The sequence below is a fragment of the Pseudorasbora parva genome, chromosome 7, assembly GCF_024679245.1.
Source record: "Pseudorasbora parva isolate DD20220531a chromosome 7, ASM2467924v1, whole genome shotgun sequence".
NCBI lineage: Eukaryota > Metazoa > Chordata > Actinopteri > Cypriniformes > Gobionidae > Pseudorasbora > Pseudorasbora parva.
In genome coordinates this window covers 20,549,231-20,568,751 of record NC_090178.1, presented here as the reverse complement: position 1 = coordinate 20,568,751, position 19,521 = coordinate 20,549,231, and the positions used below count along the sequence as shown (strand labels likewise).

General features: G+C 35.4%; 3 protein-coding genes across 4 annotated transcripts; 1 reads left to right on the top strand and 2 right to left on the bottom strand.

Annotated features, from left to right (window-relative positions):
- Nucleotides 1-1,044: 1,044 nt before the first annotated feature.
- scnm1 (sodium channel modifier 1) lies at nt 1,045-4,352 on the bottom strand. The gene is made up of 8 exons (XM_067449627.1): nt 4,193-4,352; nt 4,028-4,098; nt 3,842-3,930; nt 3,670-3,764; nt 3,223-3,323; nt 2,868-2,989; nt 2,636-2,771; nt 1,045-1,422 (listed from the first exon to the last, which is right to left on the bottom strand). The coding sequence occupies exons 1-8, from the start codon at nt 4,241-4,243 to the stop codon at nt 1,308-1,310; spliced, it is 780 nt and encodes a 259-aa protein (XP_067305728.1). The 5' UTR covers nt 4,244-4,352; the 3' UTR covers nt 1,045-1,307.
- Nucleotides 4,353-4,819: 467 nt separating this feature from the next.
- On the top strand, nt 4,820-7,396 carry lysmd1 (LysM, putative peptidoglycan-binding, domain containing 1). 2 transcript variants are annotated; one of them, XM_067449625.1, is made up of 3 exons: nt 4,820-5,547; nt 5,638-5,945; nt 6,263-7,396. In XM_067449625.1, exons 1-3 carry the CDS (start codon nt 5,344-5,346, stop codon nt 6,408-6,410), a joined length of 660 nt encoding a protein of 219 aa, XP_067305726.1. In that variant the 5' UTR covers nt 4,820-5,343; the 3' UTR covers nt 6,411-7,396. The 2 variants fall into 2 exon arrangements, with proteins under 2 accessions (XP_067305726.1, XP_067305727.1); XM_067449626.1 differs by having other exon boundaries at nt 4,823-5,523; nt 6,263-7,043.
- A 394-nt stretch (nt 7,397-7,790) lies between these two features.
- tnfaip8l2b (tumor necrosis factor, alpha-induced protein 8-like 2b) lies at nt 7,791-16,995 on the bottom strand. Its single transcript, XM_067449624.1, has 3 exons — nt 16,808-16,995; nt 11,888-12,207; nt 7,791-8,925 (listed from the first exon to the last, which is right to left on the bottom strand). The coding sequence occupies exons 2-3, from the start codon at nt 12,203-12,205 to the stop codon at nt 8,683-8,685; spliced, it is 561 nt and encodes a 186-aa protein (XP_067305725.1). The 5' UTR covers nt 12,206-12,207; nt 16,808-16,995; the 3' UTR covers nt 7,791-8,682.
- Nucleotides 16,996-19,521: the final 2,526 nt, after the last annotated feature.

Here is a 19,521-nt window from a genome sequence, read left to right as displayed (position 1 = left end):
AGCAAAGATGCATAAAACTGATCACAAGTGACAGTAAAGACGTTTTTACATGTTGCAGACATTTTTTATTTAAAACAAAATTTTTTTTTTACTTTCTAATCATCAAATAATTCTGATTTTTTTTTTTCAAACTAAATATTAAGGAGCACAACTGTTTTCATCATTGATAACAAGAAATATTTGAGCACCAAATCATAGAATGATTTCTGAAGGGGCACATGACACTGAAAATTCAGCTTTGACATCACAGAAATACATTGCGTTTTTAAATACATTAAGAATTAATTATTTAAAATATTTCCTGTATTTTTGACAGGCTTGTTGAGATTTTTAAAAAACAAACTTTTAGGCAGTGTAAACACTGTAATGCATTCTCAAAGACTGTAAAAACAGCTTCATTATCATTTGAAGATCTGGACTCTGGACGATTTAGATTATGCATTATTAAATTAATCGAGGATGGAGATAAAATGATGCATGAGTCATTTCATATCTTTTGATTATATGATTAACTCGTTCAAATAATGACCGAAAACTCAGAGGCATAAAACAGATGGAACTATACGTCTGTGCTTCCTGCTCCCCCTCCACTAACCTATTTATACATGCAAAGCAACCAGTCATGAAACCCAGGCTGATGGCTTTGAGTTACAAAGCTCCAAATATACCTCCTTCCTCCGAGAGATTTATACTCCCCTTTGGAACAGCTGCTAACCTATGAAAGTTCTCAGGCCTCACCAAATAACAAGTACAGTTTTTAAAGAATCTGTAAAAAGGGATAGCAGTCACAAAAGTGAATTATCGGTTTCTGTGTGTGACTAAACTTCACAGGTCTACTGCAGAATGCGGTCCCACTATGCCAAGATCACCCTGGTGGCATTTGGCAAAGGAACCACAGTACGTAGCAGCCGTTCCACATTCTGTTCTCGATTTGGAACAGATTTGGACCTATTCAATCATTTAACCAACATTCACACATGGAAAGAAAAATGATAATGATTTTTGTAAAAATACACCACATTAGATTGAACAGATTGAGGAGGTCATAACTTTATTTATGACATTTTACAAAATATCCTAGAATCAAATTGTTTAAACAAGATGGCAAGTACACGGTACTTATACCACAATATCTTTTCCAAAAAGAATGTCTTAAAGTTTCAACCCTGTTGCATATAAAGTGGATCATGCGTAAAAGATATCATATTGAGAACATTATCGTTATCTTGCACAAAGTTCAGTTTAAATGTAGCCTGAAGCTTTTTTGGCAGTTGCCAAAGATTACGGAGCTGTTTCAGTGGAGTCTGCTATGATGAAGATTCACTGCAAGGAGGCAACAGAGCTGGTTCTTCTTCATCCGAATCAAACTCGACATTCTCATCTTTTACCCATTTACCACTTCGGTCCTGCAGCCACCCTGAACTGGAATAGTGGAGTGAGGAAAAAAGGAGAAAAACAGAATGGCCACATTCTCTCACTAAATTTTGATAAATAAGAATCATACATTCATTTAATAATCTCAATGATCTGTGAGTGTGAACATTTATTTCTAATACCTACTTGCAGAAATGGGTAGATTACTTACTAACTGTAACCAGTTACTGATTCTAAATTACATGACAGAAAGTGTAGTTAGCAACCCATTACATTACATATTTAAGGTAGACTACTTTTGTATTACTTTTAGATTACTTTTGACCTAACTTGTTTATCACAGTAGAATAATCAGTAGAATAATATTGTACCATATTGATATAAAAAAACAATAATAAAAAGACAAAGAAAATATATTCCATTCTTTGTTATCAACAACATAAGGTGCAGGGTCAGGGTTTCCCAGACCGGGTTCATGAGAGAACTGCAAGGGTTTGTAAGTTTAATTAAATACTATTTAGTAATTAAATCAATATAATAAATGAAATAAAGTCGTATAATAAAATATATAAAATATATAAAATAAATAATTAAAAAATAAAAACAATAAAATGAAACACTTACTAAAAAATATTGTTTACAATCAAATTTGCTTACCTGCATGCCATGTTACCATTAACTCACATCAGAGACTTTTTAAGTTACTGTAGTCTGAATATGAGTATTTTAAAATGTAATATGATCTAATGACAAGTACTTCTTTTTTGGACTCTGATTATGTAATCCAGAGTATCAGTTACTCTGTCATCAGTTACAGATTATCAGTAATCTGTTACTACCCAGCACTTCTTATTTTTATGGCAACATTAGTGGCCATTTCTATAAACAGCTTGGACTAGTCTTAGTCAGTTGGTCATCTTTTTTAACATTAAGAATGGTTATATCTTTAAGTCAACTGCATTAAAAGGTAGATTACACCCAGTTGGTCAGACTAGTTTAAAACTGCAACTGTTGAATGCATGTTAATAAGTAAATAAATAAGTTAATAATCTGTGTCTATAAAGTGCACTTTTCTTGTAGGAATTTTCAGTGTTAACACTAATTGCCACACTAATATTTATACTACAAAATAGCTAGGAATCGTGCACAAGTAAGTGAATTGGGACACATCTAGTCTTAACATTTTGGATGTGTTTATGCAACTGGCCCCAGTTCTATAGTCAGTTATGCGAGTTAAATGTGAGTCATTGTGTTGTAATACCTCTTTAACTTAAGGTAGTGGTCCATTTCTCTGCGTCTCTCCTCTGTTAGAGGTTCACAATCAATGGAGGTCACAATGCTGGACCCCTTCTTTCTCTTTTTTGTCTGTTCTTTCCCTTCAGTCTGGCCCTGATGCACTACAGGTGACAATTAACACAATGCATATGGAAAATAAAAAGGAATTATAAGCATAAAATGTATTTTGCAAGAAAATAAAAAGACTTTTCCTGTACCTGTTGTGCTAGTTGTTGACATGGAGTCAATACTTCCTGTCCTAATAGATGTGTGAGGGTTGATATTGTTGAATTGATCATTTATATCTTCTTGGCCACATCCTGACGATTCCGTTCGTTCACTACATGGATGCAGAAAATGATAAAATAAGTGCCAAATGAAGATAAATTAACCAAGTCAAGTCACCTTTATATACTGCTTTATAATTATAGATTGTTTCAAAGCAGCATCACAGTAATGAACAGGAAAATAACAATTTCATACAAAGATGAGACACATTCTACTGTAAAGCAGCTCTACAGAAGACAATAGTTTTATTATTCATCTCATGTAAGTTCAGCTCACAGACATTACCTGGCCTTTCTGTGGCAGCTACTGTATGGAGCTGTTCTGAGTAAGGCATGATGGGTAATTTTGCGCGTTTGGCTCAGTAGAGGAGCTGAACTGGAGGGTTCCTGAGGACAAGCAATAATGTACATAACCTTGTTATGTGTGAGTACCGTGCGGTCTGAAAGTCTGGACTACAATGAAAATCTGGGATTCAAAAACAAAACTTGTAAATAAAACTTGAATTAAATTAAACAAGTCTGCACACCATTTTAAGTCACTAATCACATAAGCAAATTTGTGTCCATTGAAAACATCCAATACGAAGACTTGTATAAACTTTTCACTCCAATTAATATACAATTTATAATCTGATATGATAAAAAAAGTTATCTTTTAAAAAAGTAAATTAAATCTGCAAATACAAGATAGAAGAATGGACTTTTGTATATTGAAGAAAATTAATTCAGATACCTGTCGATCATCTTCTGCTTTGACATAGTCTTGATGCCTCCTTTTATCAATTTCACGTTTCAGTTGATTCTTTTTGCCGTAGAACCATTTCATTCCTATAAATAAATAGACCAAAGAGGACTTGAACACCAATTTAAACAGAGGTTAAGGAAATGCATAGGTCGAATTTCACCTTCAAGATGTCGCTTTCCCTTCCTGTGCACCATGAGCATTTCAACAGTGTCAAATACAGGACAATGAGAACATACAACACAGCTGTATCTGCAATGAGGAATAACAGATTACTTAGTCAATGGGTTATTACATTCAGTAACATACTTCTTGGTGTAATTCAACCAAACAGCACTACAGTAACCACCTTCCGTTTTTCATCAAAACAGCTTCATCATGTGGGATAAAGTTTGACAGAAGATCTGCAACGCGTCGTTTCTTGTAAGAGAAATATAGACAGAAGGACAGTGAGAAAATGAATACTGGCTGGTGCAAACAGCACATATTTGTCTGTTTTCTGTTTTTGTTATACCTTCAGTGCATTTAGCTGACTTTGATCATCACCCTCCCGTTTGAAAGACATGTTTGGTGACCTGCAGTATTATACTTTTAGGAACTATACTTTTTTTCTTATTTCTCTGCAACAACCGATAATCAGTCTTACTTAAAGCTAAAACCACCCCTTCCTTCCTGTTTTTGTCTGTGGAATTGTGGGTAGTGATGTCCGATGCATGAATGAATCATTTATTTGAGTCAGTTCGCAAGAATGAACGATTCATTTGAAATTGATCCGTTCAGAGCTGAATCGGTTGTTGTGATGTCCGACCTATGTGTCCGACAGACGGTTTCCACCCAAAACAATTTAAAATATACTTGCGAGCTTACATTCTGAGTTTACAGTTATAAATTACAATTATGAGGGGGACACAGACTCAGAATTGTGAATTTATGTATCACAATTTTGACTTTATCACTCAATTCTGACATTCTAACTGGCAATTGCGAGAAAAGGTCGGAATTGTTACATAAAAAGTCGCAATTACTTTTTTATTTTATTTTATTTTTTTAAATTGCGGAAACATGTTTAATTTACACGCCAAGGAAAATAACTGATGATGAATCATTATAACATTTTTTTGTCCAAAAGAACCGATTCGCCGAAACGAACGCAACATGGGCGGATCTTATATTTAGCTAACGCTATGGCAACGAAAGCTAAGCTAATTTGCTAAGGGTGTGTGATAATTTTCAAAAGTGTCTCGATTTAGAATGTAACGTCTACCGTATATGTCTCTATATGTTTATGTATTAATTAATGTTTGAATTGATAAGTTTGGGGGCGCCATTGTAATTAAGCGAAGCACGTTAACATTGTTAACACTTCTCTAAGACTGAATTATTATTTCTCACAGTGCGATTTTTTAGTTAGTTAAGTGACGTTAAAAGCTTTAACTTATATCGGTTCGTTATGTCGCTTGCTAAAAAGTGTATTTCAAGTGCGTGACATAAGTCAGGGATTGTTCATGTTTATTGCTGCAGACTTTATTTATCCCTGTTAATTTGACTCGCATACCAAGGTGTTATGAGTCCTGCCGTCGTGTGTTCAGCAGCCGCAGATGGTCAGCTGAAGTTCATCTTACGTCATTATTAAATAAACGCTTGATCCCTCTGGAAGCTCGGGTCATGTCCGCGGATCACTCAGCGGCGCTGACCGGGTCTCACGGCCTCCTGCGCGGCCAGCGGACCCGGTCCTACGGCAGCCTGGTGTCATCTTCATTATCACCCGTGAGACAGAGACGGATTGAACACAAAGTTCAGCCCGGTGAAACTTTGCAAGGACTATCACTGAAGTATGGCGTGTCTGTAAGTAGGCTAATCAGAAAGCAGGTATTTAAGGAATAATGTCCTACTGACTTTTTGAACTTTTAGTTGGAAGTTATTACATCATTATTAATATATTTTTTAATTTCTCTACAGATGGAGCAAATCAAAAGGGCAAACAGACTGTACACAAATGATTCAATATTCCTGAAGGAGTCCCTCTTCATCCCCATACTGACAGAGTCTGTGTCTTTCACAAATGGAGTGGAGTTGGCAGAGGAGGAGACAGGTCCAGCACGAACACATACCGAGATTTCTAATGAGACACCCAAAAGCCAAACAGACTCTAGCAGATGTGAAATGAATGCTGATCTGTCACCGGTGGAGTACCTGAGAAAAATAGACAACTTGATCAGTCAGTCAAAACAAGCAGCTGTGAAGACCTGCCAGGAGGGAGAGAAACAGTAAGTTGTCAAAATGAAATTATGACTGCTGCCATTATTGTTAGGGTATTACAGAATTGACAGATATTACAGATTTGGTATTACAGAATTGACTTATTGCAAACCTTTTGTTTGCAGTCAGTCGAGTCATTCAGCAAATTTAAATTAATTGGAAGAACAATGAGTCATATGACTCAGGAGGGATTACAATGAACATCAGCTGATGCATTAAACTGGTTACACCTAGCCTATTTAGAAAGCCATGAATGTATTTTTTTCATACTTATAACATGTCCAGTAATTAAATCACATAAAACTTTAACTTTTGCATTTTAAAGATTCTCTTCTATGGAGCAACTCCATTACAGCAATCTGAAGTCAGACACAGTATCCCCCCAGCAGGCCGTATTGGGAGCTGTTCCCATTACCATCACCAGGCGGACCAGGAATTTGAGGAATATGGAGGATGAAATCTTCCAGCTCTGATGCAGGTGTTTATTCTGGTCCAGGACTCTTCTGACTGTTTTCTGTTTTATTCATACAAATTGAATTTTTAGAGGGCTCCCTCTTCTGGTTTCATGTCTTTAAAATGTGATGGAGATTCCTGGAGGGATTTGCAATAGTCCAGTTTTTTTTTTATTATTATAAAACTACTAGCTTTAGACATGCACACATATGAGCACTGTAAAAACTCTAGCCTGATGTCTAAAAGTAATAATGTGAATTATAATTCTGCTGTAACCAAAGCAATAGGAGCGTGATGTGGACGACTGTATTTGAGCAAAGTAAATCTAAATACTATTTAAAAAAATAGTGCACATGCTAATTGATATTTAATACTACCTCACAAATAATTGATAGAAGTACTTTAGCTTTAGGAAATTGAAAAAGTATTTGGGAATATGCCATTGGACATCTGCATCTTTCAATGCATAGTTTTGCACTGCAGTCTCCTGCTTGTTTTTTCAGTTTGGTTTACAAATGATAAAGAACCTTTGTTCTTTTACTGGATCGGTTTGTGATTTGCATCAGTGATATGTGAACGCAACACCTCACAGTAAATGAATGTAATGTGAACCAGATTAAATGCCATAAACAAATTGATCTTGGTCTTTGAAATTCTTGGTCTTTGAAATCTTGAGGGATAAGCAGTGGCAAAGAATATCTAAGGGTACGTAAAGATGATCTTAGGGTACGTTTACACGACGACAATTTACTAAAAATAGAATTATTATTTTTGAATACAGATGACAACATTGTCAAAATGATCCTGGTTCGCACAGCCACGAAGACGACTTAAGTTTGTATTACCGGTATGCTTTTACAAGCCAGAAGTCTGCAATGTCACATTGTAAAGAAAATGTAATGTGTATGCCATCACCGCTTTCACAAATCTGTGTTTTTGTAGTTAATACGGAGATGATAGCAGTAACTTTTTCAAAAACTTGAAACCGGTTTTGAAAAGGCCCCCAAATTGCTGTTGTCATGTAAATGAATGGCCAAAAACGCATTATAAAGTTTCACACTTTTAGTTGCAAACTCTGTCTTAAAAACGGAAGTCTCTTTCTTGTCTAAGTTGTAACATTGTTATTAAATCATACATTGTTTTTATTCAGTTAGTCACAACTGCAAGCAGTGCTCCATCAATCATGTGTATTTCTAACCCGGAAAACTTTTAGATGTTAATGCATGACCTAATATGGTCATGTTCATATTAGGGTGTGAATTATGTTTTCTAAACCACAAAATCAGTCATAGCGTCACTCATACATTTACAATACAAATACATTACAGTAGCTTGCAGTAAAAAATAGGGTAAATTATTACAATTTAAAATAACATTTTTAATATATTTGTAATGTAATGTATTCCTGTGAATTTTCAGCAGCCAGTGGTCAGACATGATCCTTCAGGAATTATTCTATTATACTGATTTGGTGCTCAAGGAAACCGTGATACATAATTCCATGATTATTTGATGAATAGAAAATTCAAAAGAACAGCATTTATTTAAAATAGAATGCTTGCTTAAAGTATTATTTTCTTAAAAAAACAAACATTTTTTGACCACAAAATGTTAGATGTAGTGTATTGCAACACTGTATGCACATTACATAATACGAAATGAGCGAGGGCTGTAATTATTTATTTAGTGGTCGTTCTCTTTCAGAACACAACAGATCCGCCTTTAGAGATATATCAAATATATTTGCTGACTGTAGTGCCACGCTTAGATTTATATATCATAGCCATAACCACAGGGTAACACTAGATGGCAGTATGAAGAGTGTGACTAAAACATTTGTTTATGTGTTCTGTTTCTTGTTATTTTGTGGTCCAGGGAGGTAAATATTCCGCTCAAAACAATGTTAACAGTATTGAACACAATACAATGTGCTCTGAATTACAGTGGCAGAACCCCAGTGGTTTAGACCTCATTATTAAAAAAAACAAAAGTAGTCTTGAAAATCTCCATCCAACACAGCTGGAGTCTCGGAGCTTAAAAAAATTGTTCAGACGATATTTTTATGTTTGTTCTGAGCTCGTTTAGGCAGCGCTAGTGGCTGTGTTAACACTATCAGGCCACTGAATGATCTAATATTCATTAACAGCACAGCAACACTATTTCAAAGGTTGAACTGAAGTCTGATGCCGTCAGTCAGTCACTTTCTGTCTTTTCGGTTGCATTGTATGCAGTTGAGATCACGGGTGGCCCTCCATGCCATTCCTGCAAAAGTCTGTCAGTGCTTTGCCACCCTCATAACGTCTCGTTCTCCAGCAGTTTGTTAAGCCCATTGCAGATTTTGGTGAGGTGGGGTTTGAGGGGTCCGGATGGGTTATAAAGCTGGGTGAGGAGCTCAGGGTCAGCGTAATGGTTGAAGACGTGATTGATGCGTCCGTGGGATTTTGCTGTGAGGTGAGTATTTACAAGCTTCAGAAGCATGTCCCTACTTTCTTTCAGGATCCCTGACATAACCGCCTTGTCAAATGTGAAATCTACCTGAAAAGAGAAAGAAGAGACTTTACTTAGCAGAAAGTACAAATCTGGTTACAAATATGGCTTTGTTTAGAACCGCAGCATTTGATTTGTTTGAAGCTGGAAGATTTTTTTTTTTTGCCACTTAATCATCAATTGGCAAATACTTAACATCAATCAATCATTAAATTTCTGTAAAGAGAATTATTGTATCATATTGTCATATATCATATCATCCTATCCCCACTATACCAGAAGGTGCACCCATGTTACATAAGTCGGTAGTGGTCAAAATGGTCAAATGGTCAACATTTTTGTCCGTGTTTTAAATATTGTGACTGAAAATGGCTATTCTATTCTATTCTATTCTATTCTATTCTATTCTATTCTATTCTATTCTATTCTATTCTATTCTATTCTATTCTATTCTATTCTATTCTATTCTATTCCCACTGTGTCATGTGGCACCCAATAAAAATCCCAAATGTTTTCAATGGTTAATGCAGACTTATACTTCTGGACGGTCTAAACTTTAGATGGTTCTTTATTCTGTGTCAATATATATACAGGGGTTGGACAATGGAAATTTAAACACCTGGCTTTTAAGCCATTCCTCTTCCAGAACAGTGGCCAGGTCACTATGTGATGCTGCTAGAAGAATTTTTTTTTTGACATGCTCTTCCAAAACACCCTAAAGTGTCTCAAAAATATTTAGATGTGGTGACTGTACAGGCCACTTCACTTTTATGTTCATCAAACCATTTTGTCACAATTGTTGCTGTGTGTATAGGTGCATTATCATGCTGATACACAACACCCCATTTAGGGTAAATGTTTGAACCATTAGGAGCACATGGTCCTCGAGAATGGTTCGGTAGTCCCAGCCCATCAAGCACAGTAGGGAATGCCATGATATATGGCATCGCAAACCATCACTGCTTCACTCTGGTGGCACGAAACTTCTAGAGATGATGGAAAGACAATGAAGGTGGTCTCTTTAGAGAACAATAGCACAAGTTTCACATTGTCGACAGCCCTAGATTTGCACTGTAATGAAATTACATTTGGCATGTGACCAAAGTTTGGCTATAGCAGTCCAACCATAAATATTGACTCTGGAGCTCCCGGCAAACAGTTTTGGTGGAAAAACGAGAGTCGAGGTGTGCATTTAAGTTGTGCAGTGATTTAGACAGCTATGGTTTTATGTTTTTTTGGATACCATCCGGGTTAGTACCTGGAAATCCATTTCAGATAGCTTCCTCTTGCGTCGACAGTTACTACCTTGGATAGCTCTCGATACACCTCAAAGACTTCCTGTCCCGGTCACAGATGAGCCAGCAAATCTTACCACTCCACCAACAATTTGTCCTCTTTTGATCTCTATGTCTCCCTTTATGATGTGTGGATTGCAATATTTCTTGTACTGCTCTGCTGTTGCTCAGCTAATTCAACTTTCATACTCTACTCTATACTGAAAAATTTCAAATCAGTGGAAATTGGCCACCAGACCATGAATATATAAGCATGAATCCTCCTACACTATATTGGCCATGTTTCAGTTTCATTGTCCAAACCCTGTATAGCCAGTGATAGACTTTTAAGAATTTATCTATTTAAATAACAGCAACTCTTTTTATGTATATGTATATGTATATGTATCAGGGCCATTAATTTCCTTTTCATAGGGGGGCACACTTTTTTATGATCTACCAAACAGACATTCACAAAAACAACATCCTGTATTTATCCTAATATAACTAAAATAGAGCAAGTTCTATATTAAAACAACACCAAAACACAAAATATGATTTTTTATGATTATAGACAGAGGGTGAACCAACACATGTGGATATGCGCCTCCCCTTTAAAAACATTTTTAGGTTTCTTTAAAATAGTTTCAAGTTTCATGTCACCGCACAACCTACACACCCCAGCATAAACAGAAAAATTATTTGTTCTTAAAGCTTCTACATTTACCAGTTTTCTACATTTACCACTGTTTTAACAGAATTTTAACAGAAAAGCAAGCATACTATATGCAGGATTTAGCATGACAGAAAGCTTTCAAGAGTGGGTTAGGGCTACCTAACCACAATTTACATGAATAGCATGTGAATATGTGCTATGCACATATAAAAAAAAAAACCACACACACCAAATATGACATTTTAGAGAGAAAACGTCTGATCTGATTATATCAATATAGATACATTTGCACCAGCTCTGCGATTCAGCTCCAGTGAAGTCATGTTCATTTATGACACTTTTTACGATATAGCATAGCCATTGCTTTAAAGCCACAAATACAATAACTGTATAGGCCTACTGTAATTAAAACATGTAGTCAAGAAATGTATTAAAAATAGAAAGACGCAGCAGCCTTTCAGCCTCACTCAAAGGCCATGGAAACATGCAAGTGGGTTTGTTACGCATTACAATCCATTTCCGAAGTTGTTGGTTCGCTTTTTATTTATTAACTATACAGGCAATTGGTGGATGAAAACAGAGTTTGCACTGCTCCCCAATGCCCCCTGCTTGGCAATGGGCCTGGTATGTACTATGATGCACTTCTTGTTGGAAATAACATCAAAATATTGATTTCCATCAAGAGGTGCATTTTTTGGTCAAGATCTTGTATGCAAGAGTCAAGCACTCTGTAAAGTCCCCAAATACTTCCAATGAATTTAGGTCTGAACTCAGAGGGGCCAATTCATATGCGAAAATGGTTATTCATGCTCTCTCCCAACCATTCTTTCACAATTTGAGCCTGATGAATCTTGACATTGTCATTCTGGCTTATGGCCATGGCGTGGACCATGAAAACCAATGAAAAGCTTCACACTCCATCAAATCGGGTTAGAAGAACTATTGTCAAACATATAACATGCTAGAAACATAATCACTGCAATAATGATCCAGTCAAAGTATTTGCCTGTTTAAATCCAAAGATATTAGAATTCATTTCATGGAACAATATGTTGTGTACCTCGTGGAAACTGATGGCTGTCATGGCTCCTTGGCGCAATTTCTTCTGGAAACTCTGGGCCAGCTTGAGCTCCTCGTCACTGAATCGATTGTGCCTGAAAAGGACCGCTATCTTCACCACCACCTTAATGAGGTCTTTCACCACTTTCTGGGCCTCTGAGCGGTTCCCAGTGTACTCTTTTGACACACGGTACAGCTCATCTAGAATCTCGCTGCTTGTGTCGTCGATAAACATCTGCACCACAGACTTGTTGGCCATTTGGCTCAGGATCTTTTTCTGGGCCTTGAGAGCCATGTCCTTTGAGCTGAACGACTCCATATCTTAAAAAGGAAAAGGAGAGTTGAATATGAATTTAAGATGCTGATATTTCTGGTTTACTTCCTGGTGTGCTAAATCTTAGTGTACCACCTTTTCTTTCTTTATTTAAAGGTTAAGTTCACCCAAATATGAAATTTATGTCATTAACTCCTCACCCAAATGTCGTTCCAAACCCGTAAGACCTCCGTTTATCTTCGGAACACAGTTTAAGATATTTTATATTTAGTCCGACAGCGTATCTATGCACACTATACTGTCCATGTCCAGAAAGGGAATAAACACCATCAAAGTAGTCCATATGTGACATCAGTTAGTTAGTTAGAATCTCTTGAAGCATCGAAAATACATTTTAGTCCAAAAATAACAAAAACTACAACTTTATTCAGCATTGTCTTCTCTTCCGCGTTTGTTTTCAAACCTCAAATTAAGATTAAAACGGTCATGAATCAGCGTATTGATTCATAATTCAGATCGCCAAATGTCAACGTTTTTATTTGCTGAATAAAGTCATATTTTTTGCTATTTTTGGACCAAAATGGATTTTCCATACTTCAAGAGATTCTAATTAACTAACTGATGTCACATATGGACTACTGTGATGATGTTTTTATTCCCTTTCTGGACATGGACAGTATAGTGTGCATACACTTAGATATGCTGTCCGACTAAATAATCTATCTTAATAAAATATCTTAAACTGTCTTACGGGTGTGGAACGACATTAGGGTGAGTCAATAATGACATATAACATATAAAAACATTTTTGGGTGAACTAACCCTTTAAGATACTAGCATAATAACAGATTTAATATTAGTCTAAAAAATAATGACATGCATATGACTGATATTTATGAAACATTCATATGATTCATTGTGAATTTTCCCTAGAATTTTATTTTAGTTTATGTATTGGTAAGAGTGTCAGCCCTGGGAGAACTCTCACCGTGGGGAAGTCCCCTTACAGTCTCTAACACTTTGTTCTTCAGGGGAAAGCACATGCCATATAGGACCTCATCATTGCCCACACATCTCATAAACAACACTAATTGTTCTCAAGACTCTCATGACGTGTCATCATATCCAGCGCTAGACTCTCAGTGCTGCTCAATGACATCCAAACATCTGTGATCAGTGTGTGTACATTCAGTATTTCATCTTGTTCAAATTTACCTGATATTGTTGTGCAGTATAATTAAATGCAATAATATTAGCTGAACTATCATAGGCGTGCACTTTATGCGTTTTGGCGGATGAAGACATAGGATTGCTTCACATATTTTATAGTCAGGAGAGCGTGCAAAGACATGTATGAAAACAAATACTTATTGCATAGTACTAACAAGTTCCTACATGAATCGGATTGTATCATGATACAGGCATCTATGTGCTTAGAAATGTTCTTCGGTGGATTATTGCAATTTTGAGGTCTTGCATATTTGCATATGCAACTGTTCTTGTCATTGTTGATTATATTTTTGTGCAGCATTTATTAAAAATTCTTAAATAAATAGAGTAGGCCCTACTCATAATTTGTGCAGTAATTCTGTAACAAATGCAATAACTGCAAATTATATTAACATGCAAATGACATGCACTGTGGTCTTTTAAATGAATCAAGACATGTCAAAAGTGAGTTATATTTCAAGGCCGCATTAGCTCTGTTTTGCTTTTTAAATCCAATTCTGTTTATGGCGAGCCAACCTGATTAAATTTTAATGCAGTTAGAGTTTCATTTCCTAATGAACTCTATTCAATTAGAAGCACTGGGTGCATTACGTTCTGTGACATGGAACATCAAAACAACTACATAAATACTGATTTGAACAAATCAACATGCTGTTCACTTCAGTTGAACTGTGAAAGCAGCATAATCATATAGGTTTAACACTCACTACTTCTCATTTACTCTAATTAGAGCAAAACTGTTAGAGATTTTTTTTGGGATTAAATCTGACCAGATCAGGCTTATACTGGGCTTGATATTTCCTTTTTTGAAGTTATTCTGTGCAATTTTTACTCTACATTACCTCACTACATACTTATATGTACTTTAATATGTATAAATTAAATTTTTTGATTTTATATATATATATATATATATATATATATATATATATATATATATATATATATATATATATATATATATATATATATATATATATATATATATATATATATATATATATATATATGGATCAAAATGCTAAATGTATTCATAATCTAACTACATATTACTAATATTTTATGATATATTTAATCTCTCTCTCTCTCTCTCTCTCTCTCTCTCTCTCTCTCTCTCTCTCTCTCTCTCTCTCTTCATTATATTATTTATGAGGTTACACTTGAACACTTGAAGTTGTCTTTGTTACACTGTAACTATACATTTAAGTGCTGTGTAATATTAAGTAATAATATGTACTTACTGTACTATATGGGATTAGGGATTGGTTTGGTTTAGTTGCATTTAATTATGTATGTAACATATGTAACAATGACACTGTACAATAAAGTGTTACCATATACGATTTAAAAAAAGAAACAGCAATTTTTGTAAGAACAGTCAATTATGTGGCTGAAGCAATAGTTGATATAATTAATAATAAAAAGAGATATTAAATAATAATTGTAACAGTTCTTCATATTTTAAAGTGATTTTTAATCTTAATATTATTTGATAAAATTATATTTATTCATGAATAATAATTGAATTTTAATATTATTTGATCAAGCGTATTATGATATTTAATGCAATATATTAAATCATATTATTTACTAATGAATAAAATGGCTATATATTTATTAAAGAATTTTAAGATAACTTTTGCTCATAGATTTTTTAGGCCCACACTAAGCTCATTCGTTCCTGACAAGATAAGATATAAGCAACCTTACCTTAATTTGATTACTATTGACTTTTAGTCCAAGACTCTAAGCTAAACTTTATACCTCTTCAGTTACAATCTGAAATGGCCATCTGTATCCACTCTCTTAATATAAAGGTTTATCACAGACAAGGTAAATATTTAGCATTCCTCAGATGGCTTCAGCGCATAGCCTGTGGCTGTCTCTCTCTCTGTGTGTGCACATGTGTAAAGCCCAGGGGATTTACAGGATGTGAGGAATCATGTTGTTCCTCCATCCTAAAGACCACAGTAGTCACCCTGTCATTACAAAAGCAGCAAGTCACAGCCCAAGCCCTAGTGACAGCACAGAAGAGACTTGTCAAAACCTGCACCTGAGATCCATAGGACTTGGCAGCCCACTCTTTGTGGGTTTATATTCAGAAGGGTCAAATGTGACGTTTAAATTCATAAAAATGAGAGTGTGGAAAGTCCTGTTTTAAGTGTGTGAGTGGGAGCACTTTGTTTCTGAATGGCTCTAGGCTAATTTGAAGAAATGATAAACACTCTTGCTTAATCCAGCCTAAGATGGTTTACTGATATTAAACTTAAACGTTTTTAAATAGGCTAACAGCTGGTCTCCCTATAAAACAAGCCAAACAGACTAGCCTGGGCGGCCGGCCAGGTATGACCAGCTTAAGCTGGTTTAAGATGGTAAGTTTTAGCTGAGAGAACCCTATCTTAAACCAGCATGGAGTTGAAAGATGGTGTAATGATGTTCTTCATTAACAAAAACTAATTTACATGACCTTTCTGATAAAACTGGTTGGCTGAGGTAGCCCAGCTGGTTAAGCTAGTTAAGATGCCAGGTCAGCATTTCAGAACCCGATGGGTCAGCATGCAAAACACATCATATGCTGGTCTTTTCAACCTGGTATTCTCTAATAACTTTTTCTTGTGCCATGTGTTTTCCCTCAGTATTTTCCCATACTACATGAACAGTGAGATGTGAGTATGTGATGATGTCACGTATTGTGCAAAACCTTCCTTATTACTGTCTGTATTGTGTTTTGTTTTACAGTTTATTTACTGGCATTTTCATTCTATGCATGCGGTAAAAATCCAGTAAAAAACCATAAACACTCATGCAGAGAAGTTATTTTTTTAATATGACCAAACAATGTACAAACCTGATCATAAGGGAAGTGAAACTTGGGGTTGTTGGCATAGCTTTCCCCCCAGATTTTGTCAGTTAAACCCACAACAGCTCATTTTTCCTAACACATGCTACTACAAAAAAGCTCACATTCTATCTAAAGCCTGAGATCACCAAGGTTAGCACACTGCTGACCCTGAACATGAGGCATCACACTCTTTATTTATGTATAGAAGGTGTGTTTTCTTCATATATAAGAGACTGGACGTTGTTTTGTTTATAAAAGGTCCACCGGATGGAAAATCAACTATTCCAGTGTGTTTTAGTTGTTAAACATGGGAGTGGTTGTAATGTAAAACAAGTTTCAACTTGACATTATTATCTACAAACCTCTATATTTTTTAAACCAAAGCAAATTTGTAAAATTAAAGGCTCTTACTGTTAAAACAGAATGCTGACATCTTTAAAAAAAAAAAAAAAAAATCTTCTGGAAGAGTGTGGCAAACTTTCAATCCATTTAAGTATCATTTTATGTGTACATAATCACAGAACTCTCTAAGATGATGGAGGAGAGGGCAGAGGTCAAGACCAAGACAAACTCACCTGGCTTTTCTCTCGTTCACTCTCCCTCTTCCGTTTAAACTCTCTGTCCTCCCTCTGCGCTCAAACCAGGTTGTTGAAATCCAGCGTGTGAGTGATGAAATAATCTCCTCAGACAGGTGAAATAAAAGAAAACTCCTCTACAAACTCTTTTGTGCTGTAACAAGACCACTGTAACAAGATAATTTGACTTGTACTTCCTTGAGGAACTAAATGTATAAGACACACCCCTCTCTCTCTCTCTCTCTCTCTCTCTCTCTCTCTCTCTCTCTCTCTCTCTCTCTCTCTCTCTCTCTCTCTCTCTCTCTCTCTCTCTCTCTCTCTCCACCCTGTCAGTGCGTTAGCTGCTGACATGGTGTGTCTGCTTGCCCTAACAAGTGCAACCCTTGTAAAGAATTCAGCAGTAATCCTGGATGCGGCTCAGTGAAAGGGGAGGTTTTGGTCTCTTTGTGATCAGTTGAACTGGTATGCAGCCACAGTCATCACAAACATGGCTATGTTTTTCAATAAAATATCCATTAACATTATTACTGGATTCAGATTGTGACATTTAATTTATTACGTCCTATATTAAGCCATATTTTCTGGTCTGGAGTGCTGCAAACAATAACAAACAGGTTAAAGTCCCAGTATTGTACTGCATAGCAGCACTCTTAGAAATGTGGCCGAACAATCCGATTTGAGGAATTGAGGACTGGACACTAAATTAATATATATATTTAGTGTCCAATCCTCATTTTGTGGTCTATTTTCCATCAGGCAGTGGTGTTTACTTACTGATCTTTTGCGCCTACAAAATTATTACATTTTTACTGAATAACAATCTTACTTTGCATGAGGAGGACAATTTGTTTACCTATCAAACACAGCAAACAGAAATTTCATTGATTTTATGCAAATTGCATGAGGCTCAGTTCATAGATTTTTCGTTGACATTTATGTGCCAGCAAGATTCAGCTTAACTTCTTTATATTATGAAGCTATTCAATGTTTTCAGCGGTGTCAATTTTTATGTCTAGTTTAATAAGAAAATGCATCATAAAAATATTACATTTTAAAACTTTGATAAGTAGATAACAAATCGGCATGTTCATTAGAGGCATTAAGGATTTTTTTGTGCTCCCAATAAAAGTTTAAACATTTGTATACTTTGTAAATCTAAGAATTCTCCAGTAACGCATGTATATAATCACATATTGTTAGTAGACAAATTAAAAGTGTGAAAATGTTTCAAATGGAAGCTTATTTTCTAAACTTCCACAAGGTTAAAAATGCTCTTGATCCAGGGAACATCCCTTGATAACTGAACAAATAATGTATGTCCCTAAGCAGTTGATTATGTTATATATTCCATTTTATTTTAGAGGCCTAACAACCAAATACTACACAAACAGAGACTGATGGAGAGCTGGGTGATAACATCACTTTATTTGTCCTTTTCTTGTGCAAACTTCATTGTTTAGTCTCTAACATTAGAAATGGACTGTACAATGAATTAGCCCTGTGTAATAGACACCCTTAGGGCTAATGTCAGTGCATTGGTAATGTCCATACTAAAAATGGCTGCTTATCTGCCTGCTATCTGAATGGAAACCATCTGGACTTAAGCCCTAATGCATATAATAATGGACTACAAAAGGAATCGATGTATCTGGCTCGGCTCTTAAAATAAAAGTGTTGTTTACAACCCGTAGTATAGGTTAGATCCATCGGCTGAATTACAATAGTTTTCTCTTTCGGTTGTGAGATTGATACTGAAAACATGGCATCTGTGTTTTTCTGCAAAGCTTAGAGTGTTTGGGCAAAGTAAGAATTAAGCTAGTCTCCAAGGCAACAGACAGGAAGTGTCCCTTAAGTGGTTTCCTGATGGCTTCCTCTTTATCACCGAATGGTATCTGACATGTTGTGTGTGCAAATGTGTAATGCGTTTCAGAGATAAAGCAATGGATATTCAGCTAGCTACAACTCGATGAATTTAACATGCTTTGTGATGTCTGTGATAGTGTAAATGTCAGCCTTAATTTGGTTAAACAAAAAACTTTTACGAATGATCAACACATTTTCACGTTTCTGTTACATTTACTTATACCTGTATATTATGTGTGTTCTACATTTGTTTGACTATGCACTTACTTACACTGTAAAAAATATATTGTTGGTTTAACTTAAAAAAAGTAAGTAACCTGGTTGCCTTAAATTTTTGAGTTTATTGAAATAAAAAAAATTGAGTTGAGGCAATAAAGGAAATTGGTTTTATAAATAGAAACTCTAAATATTATTGTATCTGAAGCACATGAAAATGTGATAAATCATGAAAAAAGCACAATTTGGCATGTTTCACAGCATCATCACAAATAAAACACAAACAATTACCCAATATGCTTACAAAAACTTTTAATAATATTTGAATAAAGTCAATTTTCAAAAATGTTTATTGTATTAAATCAGATTTTTTAATTTCAATGAACTCAAAATTTTAAGGCAAACAGGTAGCTTGTTCTTAAAATATTTTTTTTTACAGTGTAACAGTTAATATGGCATAGGAGACAGAAAAAGGTCTCATTCTAAGTATAACGTGTTTATTTCCTGGTTTATCTTTTATCTATTTGTGTCTACTTGTGTGTGTGTGTGTGTGTGTGTGTGTGTGTGTGTGTGTGTGTGTGTGTGTGTGTGTGTGTGTGTGTGTGTGTGTGTGTGTGTGTGTGTGTGTGTGTGTG

Coding starts and splice junctions, on each gene's coding strand:
- scnm1 (XM_067449627.1), bottom strand. CDS start 4,243: ATGTCTTTCAAACGGGAGGGTGATGATCAAAGTCAGCTAAATGCACTG. Junction 3,931..4,027: donor GTTTTGATGAAAAACGGAAG/GTGGTTACTGTA, acceptor TCCTCATTGCAG/ATACAGCTGTGTTGTATGTT. Junction 2,990..3,222: donor AGCTGCCACAGAAAGGCCAG/GTAATGTCTGTG, acceptor GCATCCATGTAG/TGAACGAACGGAATCGTCAG.
- lysmd1 (XM_067449625.1), top strand. CDS start 5,344: ATGTCCGCGGATCACTCAGCGGCGCTGACCGGGTCTCACGGCCTCCTG. Junction 5,548..5,637: donor GTAGGCTAATCAGAAAGCAG/GTATTTAAGGAA, acceptor ATTTCTCTACAG/ATGGAGCAAATCAAAAGGGC. Junction 5,946..6,262: donor TGCCAGGAGGGAGAGAAACA/GTAAGTTGTCAA, acceptor TGCATTTTAAAG/ATTCTCTTCTATGGAGCAAC.
- tnfaip8l2b (XM_067449624.1), bottom strand. CDS start 12,205: ATGGAGTCGTTCAGCTCAAAGGACATGGCTCTCAAGGCCCAGAAAAAG. Junction 8,926..11,887: donor CAGCCATCAGTTTCCACGAG/GTACACAACATA, acceptor TTCTCTTTTCAG/GTAGATTTCACATTTGACAA.